General features: G+C 38.3%; 1 protein-coding gene across 1 annotated transcript in view; it reads left to right on the plus strand.

The window, feature by feature from the left end:
• Nucleotides 1–24,783, plus strand: part of LOC126176645 (coiled-coil and C2 domain-containing protein 2A) — a 385,042-nt gene that overhangs the window by 186,239 nt on the left and 174,020 nt on the right. Inside the window, exons 11-13 of the mRNA XM_049923802.1 lie at nucleotides 9,236–9,377; nucleotides 10,079–10,282; nucleotides 22,242–22,438. Coding sequence (XP_049779759.1) covers nucleotides 9,236–9,377; nucleotides 10,079–10,282; nucleotides 22,242–22,438 — 543 coding nt within the window. The remainder of the gene's footprint in view (nucleotides 1–9,235; nucleotides 9,378–10,078; nucleotides 10,283–22,241; nucleotides 22,439–24,783) is intronic.

The raw sequence follows: 24,783 nt of genomic DNA on the forward strand, positions 1-24,783 counted from the left end.
CTCCCAAACTGTGCCCCCGACCCTGCTTACCATTGATTTGTCAGGAGCTTCTTAATGCATCATCTTCCTCCACATACCTGGAATTCTCAGGAATCTCCCCCCCCCCCCCCTCTCTCTCTCTCTCTCTCTCTCTCTCTCTCTGTCTGTCTCTCTCTCTCTCTCTCTCTCTCTCCCTCTCTCCTTCTCCCTCTCCCTCTCCTCCTCCACCAAATTTGAATATCCACACCGTGCAGACAAAATCCAACACAAGCACAACTGAAATGCTCTGTGATTTCAAACTGGAATCCCTGGAGGAAAGATGTTCATTTCATAAGGCACTATTGAGAAAATTTAGAGAACTGGCATTTAAAGCTGGCTGCTGAACAATTCTACTGCTCCCAATGTGCATTTTATGTAAGGACCACAAAGGTGTTGTTGTTGTTGTGGTCTTGGATTGATGCAGTTGTCTATGTTACTTTGTCCTGCACAAGCCTCTTGCAATCTACATCCTTCTAAATCTGCTTACTGTATTTATTTTTTGGTCTCTCTCTACTTTTTTTGCCCTCCATGCTTCCCTCCAATATTAAATTGGTGATCCCATGATGCCTCGGAACGTGTCCTACTAACTAGCCCCTCCTTCAAATCAAGTTGTGCCACAAATTCCTCTTCTTCCCAGTTCTATTCAGTACCTTCTCATTAGTTGCATGATCATCCCATCTAATCTTCAGCATTCTTCTGTACCACCACATTTCAAAAGCTTCTATTCTCTTCCTGTCTAAATTGTTTATCGTCCATGTTTCACTTTCATACATGGCTACACTCCATACAAATACTTTCAGATAAGACTTCTTGACACTTAAATGTATCCTTGATGTTAACAAATGTCTCTTCTTCAGAAATGCTTTTCTTCCCATTGCCAATCTACATTTTATATCTTCTCTACATAGACCCGTCATCATCATCATCATCTCAGCCTTTGCCCTCAACATGTGGGGTCGGCGTTGCTTTGCTGGATCCTTCTCTTCCATAAACGCCTATCCAGTGCTTCTCCTTTGATCCACCCTTTCTCCTGTAGGTCCCCTGCTACCTTGTCTTTCCATCTCAGTTTCCCTCTTCTCCTTGGTCCTTCAATTTCAAGGTCTTCAATTCTTCTCCTCATGTAGTACTCCCCTCTTCTCTGCACATGTCCATACCATCTTAGCCTACTTTCTTGGATCTTCTTCCCAATGGTCCCCACTTTCCGTGTTCCCCTGGTGTACTCATTCCTTAGTCTATCCTTTCATGTCACCACATTCATCCATCTTAACATTCTCATTTCTGCCACTTCCATCTTTTTCTCTTGGACTTTTGTAATTGGCCAAGTTTCTGCACTATACAGCATCGCAGGCCTCACCACAGACTTGTAAAGCTTTCCTTTCATTCTGCAGATAACCTTCTTATCACACAGTACTCCACTCAGTGTCCTCCAGTTCATCCATCCTGTACTGTATTTCGGCCTCCAGTCCTCCATCACTTTGGCTGTAAGAGCCTAGGTATTTAAATATCTTGACCGGCATCAGTTGTTCTCCATGCAGCTTAATATATAGATCTTTGGCATCCTTTGTACACATATACTCTGTTTTCACCATGCTAATTCTCATTCCCCTTTCCTCTAGAGCTTTTCTGCACTGTTAAAGTTTGTCTTGAAATGCCTCCTGGGTGGGTTCACAGATTACAACATCACTGGTAAACATCATGCTCCAATAACACCTCCCCACCCCCTTTTTTTCATTATCATCTTTCTTCATTATATGTTTTTTTATTTATTATGCATTTCTTTATTGCTTTTATGTTTTAAATCTTCACCCTCCACCCCTTCCTATCTCCTTTTCTTCTTAGCTTTTAATAGGACTATTCATTTCATTTCTGTTCCCCTTAATCCATCTTTATTTCTTACTCTGTCCTCATCATCTTTGGACTGACATTGGCACAGTGCTTACCCATGTATCAAATTTGATATCCTCCTCCCTGATGCTTCCCTGTTAACTTTGCCCAACCTTGTCCTCACAGCAGTTGGATCCCTCTTATCCTGAGCTGAGTGATCTGCCCTTCCTTTTTAACTTTCCCCAACTTATCTTTCTCTACTCCCTGAGGAAGGAACTAATAGTTCTGAAAGCTAAGATGGTACCACAAACTTTTACATGTGTCAGCCTGTAGTGCTAAATATTTTGTTATTACAGTAGAGCATCAATTATCTGAACATCAGTCAACCAAATGATCACTTAACTGAACTGTTATTCATTCCTGCATGCCAATGTGCCCCCATTATGATCTTGCCCCCCCCCCCCCGCCCCCTCCTGCTCCATGCACCAACACCTAGTTGCCACTGACAATAGCAAGCAACTATTTGTACTCTTTTATGATCACTTGTGTAAAGTACACTTGTGAAATGAAATTCCTAAACTCAAATGTCCTTTCTATGAGAGCTATGACAAGATTAATGAAAGATTAGAAGAAGGTGAATCTACGACCAAGTTATCTAATGAGTACAATGTTAGTAAGTTGACATATGGACATAAAAAAAAACAAAAGACAAGCATCACAAATTTTATATGTAAGTGTAATTCTATGAATGGATCAACAAGTCATAAAGCTATGACGCTTGCAACAAATTCAGATCTGGATGATCCTGTTTACAAGTGGTGTACACAAAAATGCCCTCTGAAAGAGTTAAAAAATGACAATAGCAAGAAAAGATTATTGCTCCTTGACATTGCACAAACTCATCCATCATGTAAGCTCATAAATGAAAATGGTGAGTTCATAAAAGTGATGTTTTTTCCATCTAACATAGCCTCATTATTACAGCCCATGGATATAGGTGTTATGGAGAATTTTAAACGGTATCATAGAAAATAATTTTTGTGTAATTTATTGTTAGAAAGAGAAGATCAGGTTGAAAAAAATCTGTTAAGAAATAATAAAAACATTGATTTGAAAGATGCTTCCTACATCACCAGAGCAGCAGCATGGTTTAGTGTAAAGGAACCAAATTTGAAAAAAATAAAAATAAAATAATATTGTGAAAAGTTCTCGGTGTGTAATTGAAAATGACAAACAGAATGATGTGTTCGAAATGATCAATATGCTAAAAGAGCTCAATTGCCTAATGTGATGAAGATGACATTCAAGAATGGATGAGTGTTGACGGTGCAGATCCAGGGCATCATATTGAGCAGGGTAGTGAACTGATCTGGCCTTGTAATATTTACCAAAATGGGTTTGCTGTGCTGGTACTGCAAACGGCTGAAAGCAAGGGGAAACTACAGCCATAATTTTTCCCAAGGGCATGCAGCTTTACTGTATGGTTAAACGAATATGGTGTCCTCTTGGGTAAAATATTCCGGAGGTAAAATAGTCCTCCATTTGGGTCTCCTGGTGGGGACTATTCAGGATGACATTGTTATCAAGAGAGAGAGAGAGAGAGAGAAAGAGAGAGAGGGGGAAAAAAAAAAACGGCATTCTCGGACTGGAGCATGGAATGTCAGATCGCTTAATTGGGCAGATAAGTTAGAAAATTTAAAAAGGGAAATGGATAGGAAAGTAGATATAGTGGGAATTAGTGAAGTTCGGTGGCAGGAGGAACAACACTTCTGGCCAGGTGAATATAGGGTTATAAATACAAAATCTAATAAGGGTAATGTAGGAGTAGTTTTAATAATGAATAAAAAAAATAGGGGCACAGATAAGCTACTATGAACAGCATAGTGAACCCATTATTATAGCCAATTTAGACATGAAGTCCATGCCTACCACAGCAGTCCAAGTTTATATGCCAGCTAGTCTGCAGATGATGAAGAGATTGAAGAAATGTATGATGTGATGAAACAAATTATTCAGGTAGTTAAGGGAGATGAAAATTTAATAGTCAGGGGGACTGTATTTGATAGTAGGAAAAGGAAGAAGAAGTAATAGGTGAATATGGACTAGGAGCTAAGGAATGACAGAGGAAGCCGCCTGATAGAATTTTGCACAAAGCATAACTTAATCATAGCTAACACTTGGTTTAAGAATCAAAAAAGAAGGTTGTATATATGGAAGAGGCCTAGAGATACTGGATAGATTATATAGTGGTAAGACAAAGATTTAGGAACCAAGTTTTAAATTGTGACACATTTCCAGATGTGGACTCTGACCACAATTTAATGGTTATAACCAGTAGATTAAAAATGAAGAAACTGGATAAACGTAAGAATCTAAGGAGTTGGGACCTGGAAAAACTGAAAGAAACAGACTTTGTAGAGAGTTTCAGAGAGAGCATGTGGAACGATTGACAAGAACAGTGGAAAGAAATACAGTAGAAGAAGAATGGGTAGCTTTGAGAGGTGAAATAGTGAAGGAAGCAGAGGATCAAGTCACTAAAAAGATGAGGGCTGGTAGGAATCCGTGGGTAACAGAAGAGATATTCAGTTTAATTGATGAAAAGAGAAAATATAAAAATGCAGTAAATGAAGCAGGCAAAAAGAAGTATAAGCGTCTCAAAAATGAGATTGACAGGAAGTGCAAAATGGTTAAGCAGGGATGGCTAGAGGACAAACGTAAGAATGTAGAGGCATATATCACTAGGGGGTGATAGATACTGCCTTCTGGAAAATTAAAAGAAATCTTTGCAGAAAAGAGAACCACCTGTATGAATATCAAGAACTCAGAATGAAAACCAGTCCTAAGCAAAGACGTGAAAGCAGAAAGGTGGAAGCAGTAAATAGAGGGTCTATAAAAGGGTGATGTGATTGAGGGCAGTATTATGGAAAATGGAAGATGACTTAGATGAAGATGATACTGCGTGAAGAATTTGAAAAAGCACTGAAAGACCTAAGTTGAAACAAGTCATGGCTACAAAAGACTAACACCAGTTCTTTACAGACGAATGCAAACTCTGGTAGAAGCTGAGATTGGGGACAATGAATTTGGATTCCATAGAAATGTTGGAACAAGCGAGGTAATACTGTCCCTATGACTTATCTTAAAAGATAGATTAAAGAAAGGCAAACCTACGTTTCTAGCATTTGTAGACTTAGAGAAAGCTTTTGACAATGTTGACTGGAATACTCTCTTTAAAATTCTGAAGGTGGCAGGAGTAAAATACAGGCAGTAAAAGGCTGTTTACAATTTGTACAGAAACCAAATAGCACTTATAAAGAGTTGAGGGGAATGAAAGGGAATCAATGGTTGAGAAGGGAGTGAGACAGGATTGCAGCCTATCCCCAATGTTATTCAATCTGTATATTGAGCAAGCAGTAAATGAAACAAAACAAAAATTTGGAGTGGAATTAAAATCCATGAAGAAGAAATAAAGACTTTGAGGTTCGCCGATGACATTGTAATTCTGTCAGAGACAGCAAAGGAGCTGGAAGAGCAACTGAACGGAATGGACAACGTCTTGAAAGGAGGATATAAGATGAACATCAAAAGAAGCAAAATGAGGATAATGGAATGTAGTCGAATTAAATTGGGTGATGCTGTGGGAATTAGATTAGGAAATGAGAGGCTTAAAGTAGTAAATGAGTTTTGTTATTTGGGGAGCGAAATAACTGATGACAGTTGAAGTAGAGAGGATATAAAATTTAAACTGGCTATGGCAAGGAAAGCGTTTATGAATATAGATTTAAATGTCAGGAAGTCTTTTCTGAAAGTATTTGTATGGAGTGCAGCCGTGTATGGACGTGAAACATGTGGATGATAAATAGTTTCGACAGGAAGAGAATATTAGCTTTCAAAATGTGGTGCTACAGATGGGTACTGAAGATTAAATGGGTGGATCACATAACTAATGATGAGGTACTGAATAGAATTGGGGAGAAGAGAAATTTGTGGCACAACTTGACTAGAAAAAGGAATTGGTTGGTGGGATACATTCTGAGGCATCAAGGGATCACCAGTTCACTATTGGAGGGAAGCATGAGGAGTAAAAATCATAGAGGGATTCCAAGAGATGAATACACTAAGCAGATTCAGAAGGATGTAGGCTGCAGTAGTTACTCGGAGATGAAGAAGCTTGTACAGGATCTACATCTACATCCATACTCCGCAAGCCACCTGACGGTGTGTGGCAGAGGGTACCTTGAGTACCTCTATCGGTTCTCCCTTCTATTCCAGTCTCGTATTGTTCATGGAAAGAAGGATTGTTGGTATGCCTCTGTGTGGGCTCTAATCTCTCTGATTTTACCCTCATGGTCTCTTCGCGAGATATACGTAGGAGAGAGCAATATACTGCTTGACTCTTCGGTGAAGGTATGTTCTCGAAACTTTGACAAAAGCCCGTACCGAGCTACTGAGCGTCTCTCTTGCAGAGTCTTCCACTGGAGTTTATCTATCATCTCCGTAACGCTTTCGCGATTACTAAATGATCCTGTAACGAAGCGCACTGCTCTCCGTTGGATCTTCTCTATATCTTCTATCAACCCTATCTGGTACGGATCCCACACTGCTGAGCAGTATTCAAGCAGTGGGTGAACAAGCATACTGTAACCTACTTCCTTTGTTTTCGGATTGCATTTCCTTAGGATTATTCCAATGAATCTCAGTCTGGCATCTGCTTTACCGACGATCAACATTATATGATCATTCCATTTTAAATCACTCCTAATGCGTACTCCCAGATAATTTATGGTATTAACTGCTTCCAGTTGCTGACCTGCTATTTTGTAGCTAAATGATAAAGGATCTATCTTTCTGTGTATTCGCAGCACATTACACTTGTCTACATTGAGATTCAATTGCCATTCCCTGCACCATGCGTCAATTCGCTGCAGATCCTTCTGCATTTCAGTACAATTTTCCATTGTTACAACCTCTCGATACACCACAGCATCATCTGCAAAAAGCCTCAGTGAACTTCTGATGTCATCCACCAGTTCATTTATGTATATTGTGAATAGCAACGGTCCTATGACACTCCCCTGTGGCACACCTGAAATTACTCTTACTTCGGAAGACTTCTCTCCATTGAGAATGACATGACAGGATAGAGGAGCATGGAGAGCTGCATCAAACCAGTCTTTGGATTGAAGATCACAACAACAACAACAGTAAAATTGTAAACCTCATCACTGAACTAGTGGTGCGCAAAATGAAGCTGAAAATATACTGGCTGTATCTGAAGTTTTTACGTGCTTGGCTGCTTCCTTGCAATGGTTTGAAGCTCAAGATGAAAGTGACGAGCATCACATATCTGTCAAAAAAAAAAAACATGCATGACTTAGCAGCTTATAAGCAGTGGGCTTGCTTCAGCAGACCAAAATTAAGGATATTTGTAAGCATTAATTCTACACTTAGGTACTGTACATGCAAAATGCATATGTATTACATATTTTTTGTTTACTAGACTGTACTACATACAGGGTGTTTCAAAAATGACTGGTATATTTGAAACGGCAATAAAAACTAAACGAGCAGCGATAGAAATACACTGTTTGTTGCAATATGCTTGGGACAACAGTACATTTTCAGGCGGACAAACTTTCGAAATTACAGTAGTTACAATTTTCAACAACAGATGGCGCTGCAAGTGATGTGAAAGATATAGACGACAACGCAGTCTGTGGGTGCGCCATTCTGTATGTCGTCTTTCTGCTGTAAGTGTGTGCTGTTCACAACGTGCAAGTGTGCTGTAGACAACATGGTTTATTCCTTAGAACAGAGGATTTTTCTGGTGTTGGAATTCCACCGCCTAGAACACAGTGTTGTTGCAACAAGACGAAGTTTTCAACGGAGGTTTAATGTAACCAAAGGACCGAAAAGCGATACAATAAAGGATCTGTTTAAAAAATTTCAACGGACTGGGAACGTGATGGATGAACGTGCTGGAAAGGTAGGGCGACCGCGTACGGCAACCACAGAGGGCAACACGCAGCTAGTGCAGCAGGTGATCTGACAGCGGCCTCAGGTTTCCGTTTGTCGTGTTGCAGCTGCGGTCCAAATGACGCCAACGTCCACATATCGTCTCATGCGCCTGAGTTTACACCTCTATCCATACAAAATTCAAACGCGGCAACCCCTCAGCGCCGCTACCATTGCTGCACGAGAGACATTCGCTAACGATATAGTGCACAGGATTGATGATGGCGATATGCATGTGCGCAGCATTTGGTTTACTGACGAAGCTTATTTTTACCTGGACGGCTTCGTCAATAAACAGAACTGGCGCATATGGGGAACCGAAAAGCCCCATGTTGCAGTCCCATCGTCCCTGCATCCTCAAAAGGTACTGGTCTGGGCCACCATTTCTTCCAAAGGAATCATTGGCCCATTTTTCAGATCCGAAACGATTACTGCATCACGCTATCTGGACATTCTTCATGAATTTGTGGCGGTACAAACTGCCTTAGACGACACTGTGAACACCTCGTGGTTTATGCAAGATGGTGCCCGGCCACATCGCGCGGCCGACGTATTTAATTTCCTGAATGAATATTTTGATGATCGTGTGATTGCTTTGGGCTATCCGAAACATACAGGAGGCGGCGTGGATTGGCCTCCCTATTCGCCAGACATGAATTCCTGTGACTTCTTTCTGTGGGGACACTTGAAAGAGCAGGTGTACCGCCAGAATCCAGAAACAATTGAACAGCTGAAGCAGTACATCTCATCTGCATGTGAAGCCATTCCGCCAGACACGTTGTCAAAGGTTTCGGGTAATTTCATTCAGAGACTATGCCATATTATTGCCACGCATGGTGGATATGTGGAAAATATCGTAGTATAGAGTTTCCCAGACCGCAGCGCCATCTGTTGTTGAAAATTGTAACTACTGTAATTTCGAAAGTTTGTCTGCCTGAAAATGTACTGTTGTCCCAAGCATATTGCAACAAACGGTGTATTTCTATCGCTGCTCGTTTAGTTTTTATTGCCGTTTCAAATATACCGGTCATTTTTGAAACACCCTGTACATTCCTACTGTACTTGCCATTGTAATAATGAAAGAGATTCATGTTATGGTCAATACATATAGTTATTATTGGGGTAAATTGATAAATAAAAATATACCCGTTCTGTTATCCAAATAAACTGGTTTTCGAAAATCTCCTCCCCCCTCTCCTCCCAAGTTAATTTGGATAATATACATTGTTACTTCTGAAAAGATAGTTTACTTTGTATTGGATTTTGTTATTATTTAGAAAGAGCCTGTATTGCACTGACTTTTTTGTTGATGCACAACAATCTTGTAATATATGCCTCAGGATTAATCAGAAATAACTGACTCTGAATGTTTAACCAGACACAGTGAGCCAGCAGACTTCCCAGTTTCATTGCGAAACCAGGATGGAAATTTAGATCCTCAGAAACTTAAAGAATGGGCAGAGAAGTCTCATTTGGATCCTAATGATCCTAGAAATGCTTCATTCTTTTATTTTTTGAAGGTAGGATGCCACTTAATATGCAGTGGCTAATTTTTATTTCATTTTTATGTTATTGTAATGTCCTTGGATGATTATAATATAAATTATAATGTGGAAGAAGGGTATCAGGAATTAAACTTTTTCCAACTAATTTTCCTGTTGATATTGGAATAATTAAACCATTATATTTCAATAACAGTATGCTTTTCTCCTTAAACTCTTACCCTTCTCTTCATTGTATTACTATCCTATCTTATGCACATCAGACTTTAAGCAGGTATTTGTCCTTTATCAACAGTATTTTAAGAAGTAAGTAGGGTACTTGACTTTTCGACCATTGCTTCAAATTTCAGATTAAGCCAGCTTAATCTCTGGATGATAGGTGAGGCATCTTGCTTTAGCCTTGCAGACAGATCATAATGTAAATGAACTAAATTATTCTAGCATCTTTGAATGTGTGTATCTATCTTTCCACGTAATTAAAGATAATTTTTATTTCAAAATTGTTAAAAGACAGACTTCTTCATGAAGATAATTGGTAAGAAAACCTATAATATATGGGTCTAAAGTCATTATCGTTCCCTTTTTTTGTCAGTTTCTGTAAAAAGCATTTTCATTTGTTATTGTTTATGTGTATTTTATCTCTTTAGTTCAAGCATTGCCTCATGATTGGTCTTTATGTCATAATGGCATACTTTACTTCTACATTTTCTTTGTAACAGAATACAGAAGAAGCTTCGTGCAGAGAAAATTCATATTTTCGGCTGGACCCACTGCAATCTGAATTTGACTTCTGCACAGCAGAAGAGTTAGACAGCAATCCACGTCTTCGATTACTTAAGCTGAGGGATCGTGGTGAACCTGAATTTCGTGGTTTACATCTTGTTCCACTTCGTGAGAAAGAAATATTGCCTCAAATATTTGTGGTAAGCTGGACCTGTATGCACTACAATGTTTATGACAACTAATTTGTATATGATATTTATTTTCTTTTTTATGATTAAATTTTTGTAGCTTGACAGGTACCCTTCGTACTGCGTATTTAGCTGGAAAAGTAGTAGCAAGACAGTAGAAATTACCTGATCATGTGGTAAAGGAAGGGATAAATACAAATAGAGAAAGTATCAGCTCTGTTGTTACTTTAGCAGTTACCCTTCCATCGGGTGCCTTTTACCAACCATTTGATTGTGCTCCTCCTGTGTAAACCATTCGTTATTGTATATAACATGAAAAAGTATGGAATTATGGATAGTGCCTTAGAGTGGTGTAAGTCATATCTCACTAGAGTTGTAAAACTATCATAGAACACCACAAATAAGCATAGACTGTGGCAGATTTTCTGGTATTTTCGGTCAGTTAAGTTCCTACCCACATTACTTGTACATTAGGCGTGTTGCATACATATCAGACATTATATCATAATGATTGCTTTCTTTATGTATGTGGTTAGTTTCTTACTAGATTCACCTGAAAATGGTAAGCAGTGAATTGTCTAGAAACTGAGTGAAATATATAAAAGGCAGGGTAACCTATGGAACAATTTTGCTCTATATAGTTATCCTCCTGTCTGTTTCTTAAGAGTGAACAGTATTTATTGCAAAACTGAAATTGTCAGTGTTTAATTCAGGTTTTATTCAAAAACTGTTGATTTATAAAGTGAAACATAGGGATGTTTAGTAATAATAAAGAAAACAATACAGAATTTTCATATAGCATTAGAAAATGCAATTTCCACAATCAAAAGGAAGAATAAATATCTGTAAAACATAAATATATCAAACACTGCTGTAATACTTCATTGAACTTATATGAAAGATGTTTCTGTTATTTATAAACAACTTTTGCATTTAGCAATAATAAAAGGAAACTCTTGCCTTTGATTATGATGAAGAACATTCTGTTGAGTACAAAATAACAACAATAATTATATATCTTTATGTTTATGCATATAAATTTTACTTGCATCAAAAGTACTGTTATTGTTTTGGTTACGTAAAAGCACAGAAGTTACATGATGGACAAATTTTTATTACTTACAAAATACAATTTTTATTCTATAAGGATATAAAATACACAATGGACAAATACTGAATGATGTGTGGTTCTAATTATGTGAAAAACTATCAACCAAGCAAACGGGGAGGGGGGAGTGATTGGCTCACAGTTTCTTTTCCTTCCCTGTCACTGCCACCAATACTGCCAGTAATCCTATCATTTACTATATCATTTATGCATTGTACCAAAACTACCAAACTATAGTTTTGATAGAGTGCAATTCTGTATCTGACAGAGAGAAAGAAACAGGTTGTCATAACATTGAGTAAAGGAAAGTATCACCCAAATTGGAGAACTATTTCACAAGAGGTATCACAAGGCCCAATCCTAGGTCCAATCATCTTCCTTTTTTACATAAATTTCTTACCCATAAATATAAATTATCGATCATTGTAATTTGCTGATGACATGTTCATACTGATAGAAAATAAAAATGCAGAACAAATTCCTGAAAGAGACATAAATACTCCAGAAAAACTAGATATGTAGTTCCATCTAATGGCCTAAAACTAAACGTTTCAGAAATGCTGCTGATAAAATTTGAGACAAAATGATCTAAAATAAATTATATTCAGATTATTCACAAAAGTGAGGAACTAAATGAGGCAGAACATGTAAATCCTTAGGAATGCAATTGGACAGAAATCTGCCATGGTCCTCACATATAGATTATCTAAAAAATAAATCAAACAGCCTGACATTAGCTATGTTATACTTAGTCAATGTAACTGGAATAGACAAAAGATAGTTTACTATAGTTACTTTGAAGCAGTTGTGAGACACGGTGTTGTCTTTAGCAGAAATACTAGCAACTGACAATAATATTACCTTTATAGAAGACATCAGAGACATGTACAAAGCAAAGCCAGGAAAATCTTGTCAGCCACTATTATGAGACCTTTGCTCATTGTAGGTATGTGATATAATTTTCTTTTCAAATCATAATTCTGAACTGAATCTTCCATATAACTTCCGGCACAAATATTAAGCTAGGAACAATGTTATTTCATGCTTTTCCATCAATCCCACAATATATGGGAATTAAAATATGCAACAAGTCAAAAGACATAAATTTCTGAATTGTAAGAACTGAGTTGATGAAAAGAAAACTGTGCAGCACTCTGGTACAGAAATGCTATTACTCTGTTGAGGAATTTTTTAATGTTGATCTGGACATTTAAGCTGTATAAGTATTCAGATTTTGTAGTATATTATAATAAATATTGTATTTGATGAATAATATGTTACAGTTAAATGAGACAATAAAATCCTGATTATGCTCGTCAATCTTCATTTTTTTCTCCTTCTCTTCATTCTTACTTTCTGTCTGCATTTTGTATCACACTCATAAGTTATCTGGTTATTGTATGTCATTGCTGTATTTCATTGTTCATTTCCAACATATTCTTTCCTGGTGTATCTCTTTTTCTGATTGCAGACTGGGCGTACAACCATAAATAAAATTAAAAAATTAAACGAAGGTCTTTCTCTCTTTTTGATTGTGTACTATTCCTTCTTTATCAGATATTTAGTTATTTAGTAACATTTTACTGCCTTTCTTGGACTGCTTTAGTCAATTTTGTAAGAACAGTTTTTAGTTTAGTATTGGCCCAGTACTCCTTCATTCACTTAGATCTCAACTTTCTTTCTTCATCTGAAATCACCCTTCCCATTATTTGTTTGTTTAATCTGGTTTATAGCCTGATACTGCTGTGGAAAAAATGACTTTTGTCATAGTGTTAGTGATGCAATTTTTAATTCTACACTCAATATTTTTTTGACAACTCACATGTAAGGTATTATATCATTATAACTAGGGTTGGCCAATGTTGACCATCATCTATATGATTGAAAGTAGCATCAGATTATCACAAAGTTAAGTCTGGGTTTCCCATCATTTCCTGTTGATCATTTGAGTGGCATGAGAACATTATGGAGATACTTCACAAACTCCAAAAAAGGTCTTGTACACCACAAAAAGGTTTACTGTTGAAATTCCAAGAGGGTACATTCTGGGAAGAGTCAGACAACAAATTACTCCCTCCCATATACATCTTATGAAATGACCACAATGAGAAAATTCAAGAAATTGAGCTAATGTCAAGGTTTACTGACAGTTGTTCTTCCACTGCACTATTCATGAATGGAGCAGTGATGGGAGGATTAGATGATAGTGGTACCAGAAGTAGCTTCCACCACACAACATCAAGTGTCTTGTGGAGTTTAGATGTAGATGTTTATGTCCAAAGATGTTTCTACATCATCCTCCTCATTACTGGTTGCATTACTTTGTAGGCTGTTTATTAGAAACTAGTCTACAATGTCCATTTTCTTAGCATTCTTTGTTAATGCCCATTCTGATTATTAGGCTGTCTTAAGTATTCTTCCTATTTGTGGAGTGTTAATTGTTTTGAAAATGGTTCCACTTCAGTATCTTATATCTGGTTGTGTAACTGTTTAGTAGTATTTTTTTAATTTTGTGTCTGTTGAGAGGCCCTTTTTGTTGTATGTATTCTTAGAGACATATAGTGCTTTTATAGGATTGTTTATTCTTTTCTGCCACATAAGATTTTCATTGAGAATTCTTGTTATTATTTCCCTAAAATTGATGGCTATTTATAAAATAACCTCCTTTTATTTAAAAAAAAATATGTGAATGTGTTACAGAATTTGTTCTACAATACTGTGAATGTACAGACTCTAATTTATTTTTCCACATTGTTTCCAGCAACATTTAGACATTTGTCACAACATGAGATTAGCTTTGAAGTTCTGCAACCATAGAATTCTCCCACCAGCAGCCATCTGGCATTAAATTACTATTAGCCCAAATCTTAGGTAATGAGTGAAGGCGGTGTAAAACAATGGTGCCATAGGTTCAAGAGTTGGTGAACCATTTTCCATGATGAAGACACAAGTTGCCGACCAAGTATTGTGAATGCAGATGTAATTAATTTGGTTGACAAAAGATTTAGAGAAAATTGATATTTCATCATCTCAGAGCTTTGTGTTCATTTTCCACAGATTAGTCCTACTCCTCTGTACAAAGTGATTACTAAAGGTTTGGATTAGTGGAAATGTAATGTCAGGTGAACGCAGGTGGCAGAATTACATGATTGCGAAATTCCAAAGCTTGTCACACACTACAACTAATGTTTCAGTGTGGCTGGAGACAATGTGTAAAAATTAATTAGAGGATGTACTTTCAAAGTATAATAAAACAGATTCTGCAAGTTTGTTCACATTTTTTAAAATAAATAAATGTTTACTTTATGAATAGCCCTCATATTTAAATATGTCTGTATTTGTGGTTTCCTGTTCTTGAATTGTGATTTTGTTTACAATTGGTGGGCTGGTTAACATAATTGTCTGTTTTTCCAAAAACCAATACATCAACCAGAACACGAGGCCACGATAAATTATAACCAACTCAGCTGTATCACAACATACAATGTTGATCCTCTATTAAAATCTAGAAAACTCAAGAACTTCACAGGGAAATTAGGTAAACAAAAAATTTTAATAGCAGGCCCATAGCAGATAAGAAATACAAGAATAGTGCAAGATTAACCCAGCAAACATGGCTGAGAGGAAAATGGTTCAAATGGGTCTGAGCACTATGGGACTTAACTTCTGAGGTCATCAGTCCCCTAGAACTTAGAACTACTTAAACCTAACTAACCTAAGGACAACGCACACATCCATGTCCGAGGCAGGATTTGAACCTGCGACAATAGCGGTCGCGCAGTTCCAGACTGTAGCGCCTAGAACCGCTCGGGGCTGAGAGGAGCTAGTTCAATTTTACGACTACTGATGTTAACTGTAGTGGTCGTCTCAAAATGTTTCCTGGCTGCTCCTTGTATCCTCCTCCTATATTTGTGCTTAGCACTGGGAACAGCATCTACTGAGATACTCAGTCCACACAGCAGCTGCTGTAGGTGGAGTTCTTGAAAAGATGTGTTGTGAAACAACAATCTGTGTAATGGTAAATAAATTATTTTTTTATTCATTTTCTAAACAAGTGATGTAGTTCATAACTTTATGAACATGTACATTCTGTTTAAATGTGTAGTTTTATTTTATGTGTATAGTTATCCAGAAACTAGCTTATCACTTACTTCTCATAGTAAACTGAAAACTAGGAAACCATTTGTCATCTGGAACCTCTTATAAGTGTTGTTTTCATGCATGTTGTTATCTTTTATATCATAATGCACCACACACAAAGAGTATGAGAGCTGAGTCATCTTTCCCCTATTTTTATTTATTTGAATATTGTGTTATTAATCTGCACGTAAGTGTGTATGCCTATCATAACCATGTTTTGCAAGTTTACAGTTTAAATTTTTCTTCTTTTTTTCCTGTTGTCTACTGAATTTGCAGTTTTGGGTGGATTGTTATTACTTCACAACAATAAATGATTTGTTATACACTGAAGCACCAAAGAAACTGGTATAGGCATGCATATTCAAATACAGAAATATGTAAACAGGCAGAATATGGTGCTCTGGTCAGCAACACCTATGTAAGAGAACAAGTGTCTGGTGCAGTTGTTAGATCAGTTACTGCTGCTGCAATGGCAGGTTATCAATATTTAAGTGAGATTGAACATGGTGCTATAGTCAGAGCATGAGCGATGGCACACAGACTCTCCGAGATAGTGATGAAATGGGGATTTTCCCATACAATCATTTCACGAGTGTACTATGAATATTAGGAATCCAGGAAAACATCAAATCTCTGACATCGCTGTGGCTTGAAAAAGATTCTGAAAGAACAGGACCAACAACAACTGAAGAGAAATTCAACATGACAGAAGTGCAACCCTTCTGCAGATTGCTGTGTATTTCAATGCTGGGCCATCAACAAGTGTCAGCATGTGATCCATTCAAGGAAACATCATTGATATGGGCTTTCAGAGCCAAAGGCCTCATGTACCCTTGATGACTGCACGACACAAAGTTTTATGCCTCACCTGGGTCCATCAACACTGATATTGGACTGTTGATGACTCTAAACTTGCTGCCTGGTCGGACAAGTCTCTTTTCACATTGTGTCGATCAGATGGACATGTATGAATATGGAGACAACCTCATGATTCCATGGACCCTGCATGTCAGCAGAGGACTGTTTAAGCTGGTGGAGGCTCTGTAATGGTATGGAGCATGTGCAGTTGAAGTGATACGGGACACCTGATACATCTAGGTATGACTCTGGCAGGTGACACATATGTAAGTATCCTGTGTGATCACCTGCATCCATTGATGTTCATTGTGCATTCTGACCGACTTGGACAATTCCAGCAGGACAATGCAACACTCCATATGTCCAGAAACACTACAGAGTGGCTCCAGGAACACTCTTCTGAGTTTAAACACTTCCATTGGCCACCAAATTTCCCAGACATGAACATAATTGAGCATATCTGGGATGCCTTGCAATGTGCTGTTCAGTAGATATCTCCACCACCTTGTACTCTTATGGATAGCTCTGCGGGATTCATGATGTCAGTTCCCTCCAACACTACTTGAGGCATTAGTTGCATCCATGTCATGTCGCATTCTGGCACTTCTGTGTGCTCATGTGGGCCCCACACGATATTAAGCAGTTGTACCAGTTTCTTTGGCTCTTCAGTGTATATTATATAGTGTTGCATTTGGTCAGATGTCTGTTAGTTTTACAACTGCAATGTCTTAGGTGTGCTTCATAATGGGACCAATTCTTTAAAATCTGAGTTTTACTTCTTACCTATTTTGATGACACTTGCTATTGAGATATTAGTTGGTTTTAGTTCCTGTGAGGTAATATATTTGTTGCCTACAATTTCTCTGTTAAAATTGCTTATTTCGCTTCTTTACTGCTTTTTAGCTTATAAGCAATTATTATTTTGTTCAATAGTTGTAATAGTTTCAACATTATTATGAAAGGGACAGATTGTTACTCACAATATAGACTGGATGTTGAGTAGCAATACATCCCTTTCATAATATTGTTGCTATTCCATCCTGAATTTTCCATTGTTCGTTTAGTCGTAATAGGCTAAATGATATCTTCATATAGTGGCTCCAGTTTCGTAATTTATTTCAGTGAATTGATCAATGTAGTCCAGTTTTAAAAAAAAATTCCTTTTTAAAATTCAGTCTGGATCACACCACGTATGCTACAAGAACAGAGGTGACCAGTTTCGGTCATATCACATGACCATCATCGGACCTGTAATTTAATTTAGAAAGTAATAGAAACCTTACTAGATTGACAGTAAAATATGACAGGACCTGTAATTTAATTTAGAAAGTAATAGAAACCTTATTAGATTGACAATAAAATATGACAAAATGCTTATAAGGATAAAATACAATAAGATTTGTTATACCCATGGCATCCTTTGAAGATGGTAAGTGGAGCACTCTTTTCAGCTGCTGTGATGTCAACTGGTGCCAGCAAGTGATGGGTATACGCTTAAATACAGAGATGCTTCACCTACCTCTTCTTCTTCTGCCTCACGTCAACCAATCAGTGTAGAACAGGTTTACATAATCGTCAAAACATAAAAAAAAGTACAATAATAACATAAAAATAGTTATGCATAAAATATTAATTAAAAGCTTTAAAATAACTGTACAGATGATGTATACTCAGTGTGCCCTCTATTGGCTAAGGTGGTACTACCACAATGGTTTCAAAGTGCACTCAGTGCATTACCTCGAGCAATTAAACGGAGAACCGAGTCATGGAGATAACATCTTGGACCTACTGATAACAAACAGACCCGAACTTTTCGACTCTGTAAGTGCAGAACAGGGAATCAGTGATCGTAAGGCCGTTGCAGCATCACTGAATATGTAAGTAAATAGGAATATAAAAAAAGGGAGGAAGGTTTATCTGTTTAGCAAGAGTAACAGAAGGCAGATTTCAGACCACCTAACAGATCAAAGCGAAAATTTCTGTTCCGACACTGACAATGTTGAGTGTTTATGGAAAAAGTTCAAGGCAATTGTAAAATGCGTTTTAGACAGGTACGTGCCGAGTAAAACTGTGAGGGACGGGAAAAACCCACTGTGGTACAACAACGAAGTTAGGAAACTACTGCGAAAGCAAAGAGAGCTTCACTCCAAGTTTAAACGCAGCCAAAACCTCTCAGACAAACAGAAGCTAAACGATGTCAAAGTTAGCGTAAGGAGGGCTATGCGTGAAGCGTTCAGTGAATTCGAAAGTAAAATTCTATGAACTGACTTGACAGAAAATCCTAGGAAGTTCTGGTCTTACGTTAAATCAGTAAGTGGCTCGAAACAGCATATCCAGACACTCCGGGATGATGAAGGCACTGAAACAGAGGATGACACGTGTAAAGATGAAATACTAAACACCTTTTTCCAAAGCTGTTTCACAGAGGAAGACTGTACTGCAGTCCCTTCTCTAAATCCTCGCACAAACGAAAAAATGGCTGACATCGAAATAAGTGTCCAAGGAATAGAAAAGCAACTGAAATCACTCAACAGAGGAAAGTCCACTGGACCTGACGGGATACCAATTCGATTCTACACAGAGTACGCGAAAGAACTTGCCCCCCTTCTAACAGCCGTGTACCGCAAGTCTCTAGAGGAACGGAAGGTTCCAAATGATTGGAAAAGAGCACAGGTAGTCCCAGTCTTCAAGAAGGGTCGTCGAGCAGATGCGCAAAACTATAGACCTATATCTCTGACGTCGATCTGTTGTAGAATTTTAGAACATGTTTTTTGCTCGAGTATCATGTCGTTTTTGGAAACCCAGAATCTACTATGTAGGAATCAACATGGATTCCGGAAACAGCGATCGTGTGAGACCCAACTCGCTTTATTTGTTCATGAGACCCAGAAAATATTAGATACAGGCTCCCAGGTAGATGCTATTTTCCTTGACTTCCGGAAGGCGTTCGATACAGTTCCGCACTGTCGCCTGATAAACAAAATAAGAGCCTACGGAATATCAGACCAGCTGTGTGGCTGGATTGAAGAGCTTTTAGCAAACAGAACACAGCATGTTGTTATCAATGGAGAGATGTCTACAGACGTTAAAGTAACCTCTGGCGTGCCACAGGGGAGTGTTATGGGACCATTGCTTTTCACAATATATATAAATGACCTAGTAGATAGAGTCGGAAGTTCCATGCGGAAGTTCCATGCGGCTTTTCGCAGATGATGCTGTAGTATACAGAGAAGTTGCAGCATTAGAAAACTGTAGCGAAATGCAGGAAGATCTGCAGCGGATAGGCACTTGGTGCAGGGAGTGGCAACTGACCCTTAACATAGACAAATGTAATGTATTGCGAATACATAGAGAGAAGGATCCTTTATTGTATGATTATATGATAGCGGAACAAACGCTGGTAGCAGTTACTTCTGTAAAATATCTGGGAGTATGCGTGCGGAACGATTTGAAGTGGAATGATCATATAAAATTAATTGTTGGTAAGGTGGGTACTAGGTTGAAATTCATTGGGAGAGTCCTTAGAAAATGTAGTCCATCAACAAAGGAGGTGGCTTACAAAACACTCGTTCGACCTATACTTGAGTATTGCTCATCAGTGTGGGATCCGTACCAGATCGGATTGACGGAGGAGATAGAGAAGATCCAAAGAAGAGCAGCGCGTTTCGTCACAGGGTTATTTGGTAACCATGATAGTGTTACGGAGATGTTTAACAAACTCAAGTGGCAGACTCTGCAAGAGAGGCGCTCTGCATCGCGGTGTAGCTTGCTCGTCAGGTTTCGAGAGGGTGCATTTCTGGATGAGGTATCGAATATATTGCTTCCCCCTACTTATACCTCCCGAGGAGATCACGAATGTAAAATTAGAGAGATTAGAGTGCGCACGGAGGCTTTCAGACAGTTGTTCTTCCCGCGAACCATACGCGACTAGAACAGGAAAGGGAGGTAATGACAGTGGCACGTAAAGTGCCCTCCGCCACACACCGTTGGGTGGCTTGCGGAGTATAAATGTAGATGTAGATGTAGATGTAGAAAGTCAATGATGTTGTGAAGGTCTTTGGCATTGTGGCATCATATCAATATGTGAGTTGTGACTCAATTGCAAGTATACACCTATGCTAGATTCAGTCTGTCTGTCTGTCTTATATTAACTTTATTTGCCACTGGTGATATATGTAATAATGGAATGATCAGCTGCAGAGTGCTATGATATTACATACACTTTTTAAAATGTCATAAAACTGATTTATTAAAAATGGAGTCATATTTCATAATATTTCTAGTTGGAAGTTTACGTACTGTTCTAAGGTACATTTCTGCCATGGACCCAACTAGGTCCTATGATTTTCTGAACAAAAGAGTACATATGTGTTTATAGAATTTCATCAAAGAGATCATAAAAATGTTTTTCATGAAAATCCAACTGTTCATTGAGAAGCACTGACAGTTCGTCTCTATAATGGGCATATATCTCGATCTCCTCCAAAATATTTAATAATAAGCCTTTATTAGTGTAATGAAGGACTTGCAAATTCTGTTGTACCGTCCCTTTGGCATGCGGATTAACAGTTATGTGATGGCCGAAGACTGATTTTGTTCATGTGGTACCTGATGTATGTTCTTTGTATGAACACATATGTACTCTATTTTTTTTTTTTTTTTTTTTTTTCAGAAAACCATAGGACCTAGTTGTATCCACGGCAGAACAGTACGTAAATATTTATATCACAATCTTAAACTTCCAACTAGAAATATTACAAAATATGACTCCATTTTTAATAAATCAGTTTTATGACTTTTTAAAAAGTGTATGTAATATCATAGCACTCTGCAGCTGATCATTCCATTATTACATAGAGCACCAGTGGCAAATGAAGTTAATATAAGACAGACAGGCGGAATCTTGCACAGGTGTATACTTGCAGTTGAGTCACAACTCACATATCGATATGATACCGCAATGCCATAGACCTTCATAACCTCGTTGACTTTGAAACCACTGTGATAATACCATCTTAGCCCATAGAGGACACACTGAGTATACATCGTCTGTACAGTTATTTTAAAGCTTTTAATTGATATTTTATATAATACTTAAGTAGTTCCATGGTTGTAAAGAGATATTTTATACATAACTATTTTTATGTTATTATTGTACTTTTTTATGTTTTGATGATTATGTGAACCTGTTCTACACTTACTGGTTGACATGAAGAGGTAGGCAGAGCATCTTCATATTTAAGCATATGCCTGTCACATGCTGGCACCAGTTGACATCACAGCAGCTGAGAAGAGTGCTCCACCTACCATCTTCGAACGATGCCATGGGTATAACAAGTCTTACTGTATTTTATCCTTATAAGCATTTTGTCATATTTCATTGTCAATCTAGTAAGGTTTCTATTACTTTCTAAATTAAATTACAGGTCTGATGATGGTCATGTGATATGACCAAAACCGGCCACCTATGTTCTTGTAACATACGTGGTGCGATCGAGATTGAATTTTAAAAAGAATTTTTTTTTAATTTATTTTTGATCGCTGTTCCAAAAATGTGTATTAAAGTAGTCCAGTTTTGTTGTATTTGGGAAAGTTAGTCTAAAACCATCTCCAAAAAATTGTTTCTTCATTGTGTACATGTATTCAAAAGTATTATATAGCAGCTTGTGCAAGAAAGATTTTAACACAAATAGTCCATATAAATAAGTAAATTTAGCTCATATTGCATTTGAATGAAAATAGATAATTTCTTTCCTGAGTTGAAAGTAAAAAATGTAACTCTTTTTCTGATTATTTTCAGTTTTATGGTAATTTTTGTTTACCCTATGATGAGTCACATCTTCATTTTCTTCTATTTTTAAACAGGAATATGACAAACGGATTTCTGTGGAGCCAAAGAGAAGTCATGATGAACTACCTCCAGATCCATTAGAGTCACATAGGATATGGGGCCAGAGATTTCTCCTAGATGTTCAGCAGAGGATATTACAGCAATGTCATGCTGCACAACAGAATAAGCAACCACAAGACATTGTTTCAGAGGATCAAGTTCCTGATATTGGGTACAGATGTCATAATGTAATCTGTGTTTGGTGTAATAATGAACTGTACAGATATGATCTTCTTATAGTTGTTTTTGTAAGAGAAAGGAGTTTTTATAAGTCATATGAGGAATGTGTCAATAGCTGAATGGCTGCCAAACATGTCCCCCAAGCTGTGTAGTTTTCATCTGATAATTCAGATAAAGTTAATCTCACAATATGCCATCAGTCCCATTTTCAATCAATTATACAAATACAAAATAATTTGGGTAGTGGTAGTTTAACTGTGTAATGATTCACATTATAACTAGTCTTTGATTTGCGGCCTGAATAATTTGGCAACCTCTGACAATATCTAGAACAATCAATTAACTGAGTAATTTTTCTGGTAATCAAACTTCATACAATGCAGTAAAAATAATCAGTTCTTGAGAATATAAAGTAATTGGATAGATAAAACATCAACTCACCAAGCAGTAGGAAGAGAGCGCACATATAAAGGTTTTGAAATATGCAAGCTTTTGAAGCTATTGGCCCCTTCTGGGAGAAAGCTAGAAGAGGAAGGAAGAGGGGTGAAGAAAAAGGTCTGGTGAGGTTATGTAAAACGGAATTACAAAATCATAGTGAAGTGGTACAAGAAATTTTAGGTGAATGATTGTTAGTGCTGAAGTATCCTTTAGTTAAGTGGTGTGGCTGATAGTATTGAGATATACAGTTTGGAATAACGAATATTTATTAACATAACTAAACTACACCCAGCTTCTGAGAATGAATATCCACACAACACAATAACAGAAACATCGATCCTCAACAGTGCCTAACAGGTGCACACACCAGGATGAAGTCCATAAATGTCAAAATGCTGAGAAGCAGGGAGTATAAGTAAAAGCACACTCCCATGGGGCTGGGAGCTTGTAGGTAGTTCTCTGATGAGCAGCATGGTGCTGTAATGACATGGTACCACGAGGCAATAAGTTTGTGAGCAGATACTGTGAAACAGTGCTATCAGGAGCAGCTGAAGGAAGTGCAGCATTGTAAAGGGCTCACAATAAGGGAAAGACAACACCTTGGCAGGCAGTGGCAGTGACATGCATTGGAGATTCTCAGTGACTGTTGGTCAGTTGGAGTGTGGGGCATAACTGGCTTTTGATGGGTGAAGTGCTGAGCTAAGTAGGCATCCACAGAGGAGTACATGCAGGGTGTCATGTAGACACGTGACCGTGCAGATTCAAGTTGTACCTGTGAATGCAGCACTGTGTACCACTATCTTCGCATCCTATGGTGGCATATGTAGCAGCCCCAGATGCTGTGGTAAGTGCAGGAGGCTTGGTAGTAAACATCTCAGTGACTTTTACATTGACTAATATCTTCAGGGTTGAGGCAGGGTCCATGCCTGGCCCACAAAGCATATCCAGCCCTGCATACATCTCACCCTTCCCCCTTTAAAAGAAATGGCTCAGCCATCTCAGAGATGTGAGTGTGTGAACATGTGCCTGAGAAATGACCAACTAGCTGCTGAATGCTGTAACACATCCTCACACCCCACAATAATTGAACAGAACCAAAACACTGTGCATAAAAAAGAACCCCAAGACTGACATGAACATCCATAGAATAATGCACAACTAATAAGACTGCTCAGCACATGCTGCAATACACAAGAAGAGAAAAAGCATATAAACATTGCACAATAGCTTCCAAACCCCAGTGAAAGGCACATGAATATACTGAACTAAGGCACTAAACAACACAAAATGTGATTCCATCAAGACAAGCATGCCATGTCGGTGTAGGGTAATGGCAACTGTTCTCCCCAGGTGGGAGTGGGGCTTCTGGCAAAATTTCCACAGAAGCACAACCTGAGACCCAGAAGGACATTTGATGGGATTGGCAGTGCCAGCAGCAGAGCTGGCAGTAACAGCAGTAGCAGCTGCTGGGGTGGCAACGGTGGCACCACTGGGACCAGTGTGGAGGCACTGGCATTGGCATCAAGAGGACCAGCAGTCACAGGTCTGGCGACAACTGCACTTACAAGAGAGCTGGCGTTGACATTGACAAAGCTGGTGACATCAAGAGGGTCAGCTGTAACAGGGCTGTTGATGACAGGAGTGACAAGAAGGAAGTTTGCATCATCATTGACACAGTTGGTGGTGAAAGAGGACTGGCTGTGACAGGGCTAGTGATGATTGGACAGATGAGAAGGCTGGCAGCATTGTCAACTGGGCTGGTGATGACAGGAGGGCCAGCGAAGACAGTGCCAATGGCGACAGAGTTGATGAGAATGCAGTGTCATCATTGACAGGGTTGGTGATGACAGGAAAAGAGAGATTGATTACTGGATTGATGAGAGGACTGGCATTGGTGAT

Source organism: Schistocerca cancellata, chromosome 3, assembly GCF_023864275.1.
Source record: "Schistocerca cancellata isolate TAMUIC-IGC-003103 chromosome 3, iqSchCanc2.1, whole genome shotgun sequence".
In the NCBI taxonomy this organism is placed as follows: Eukaryota; Metazoa; Arthropoda; class Insecta; order Orthoptera; family Acrididae; genus Schistocerca; species Schistocerca cancellata.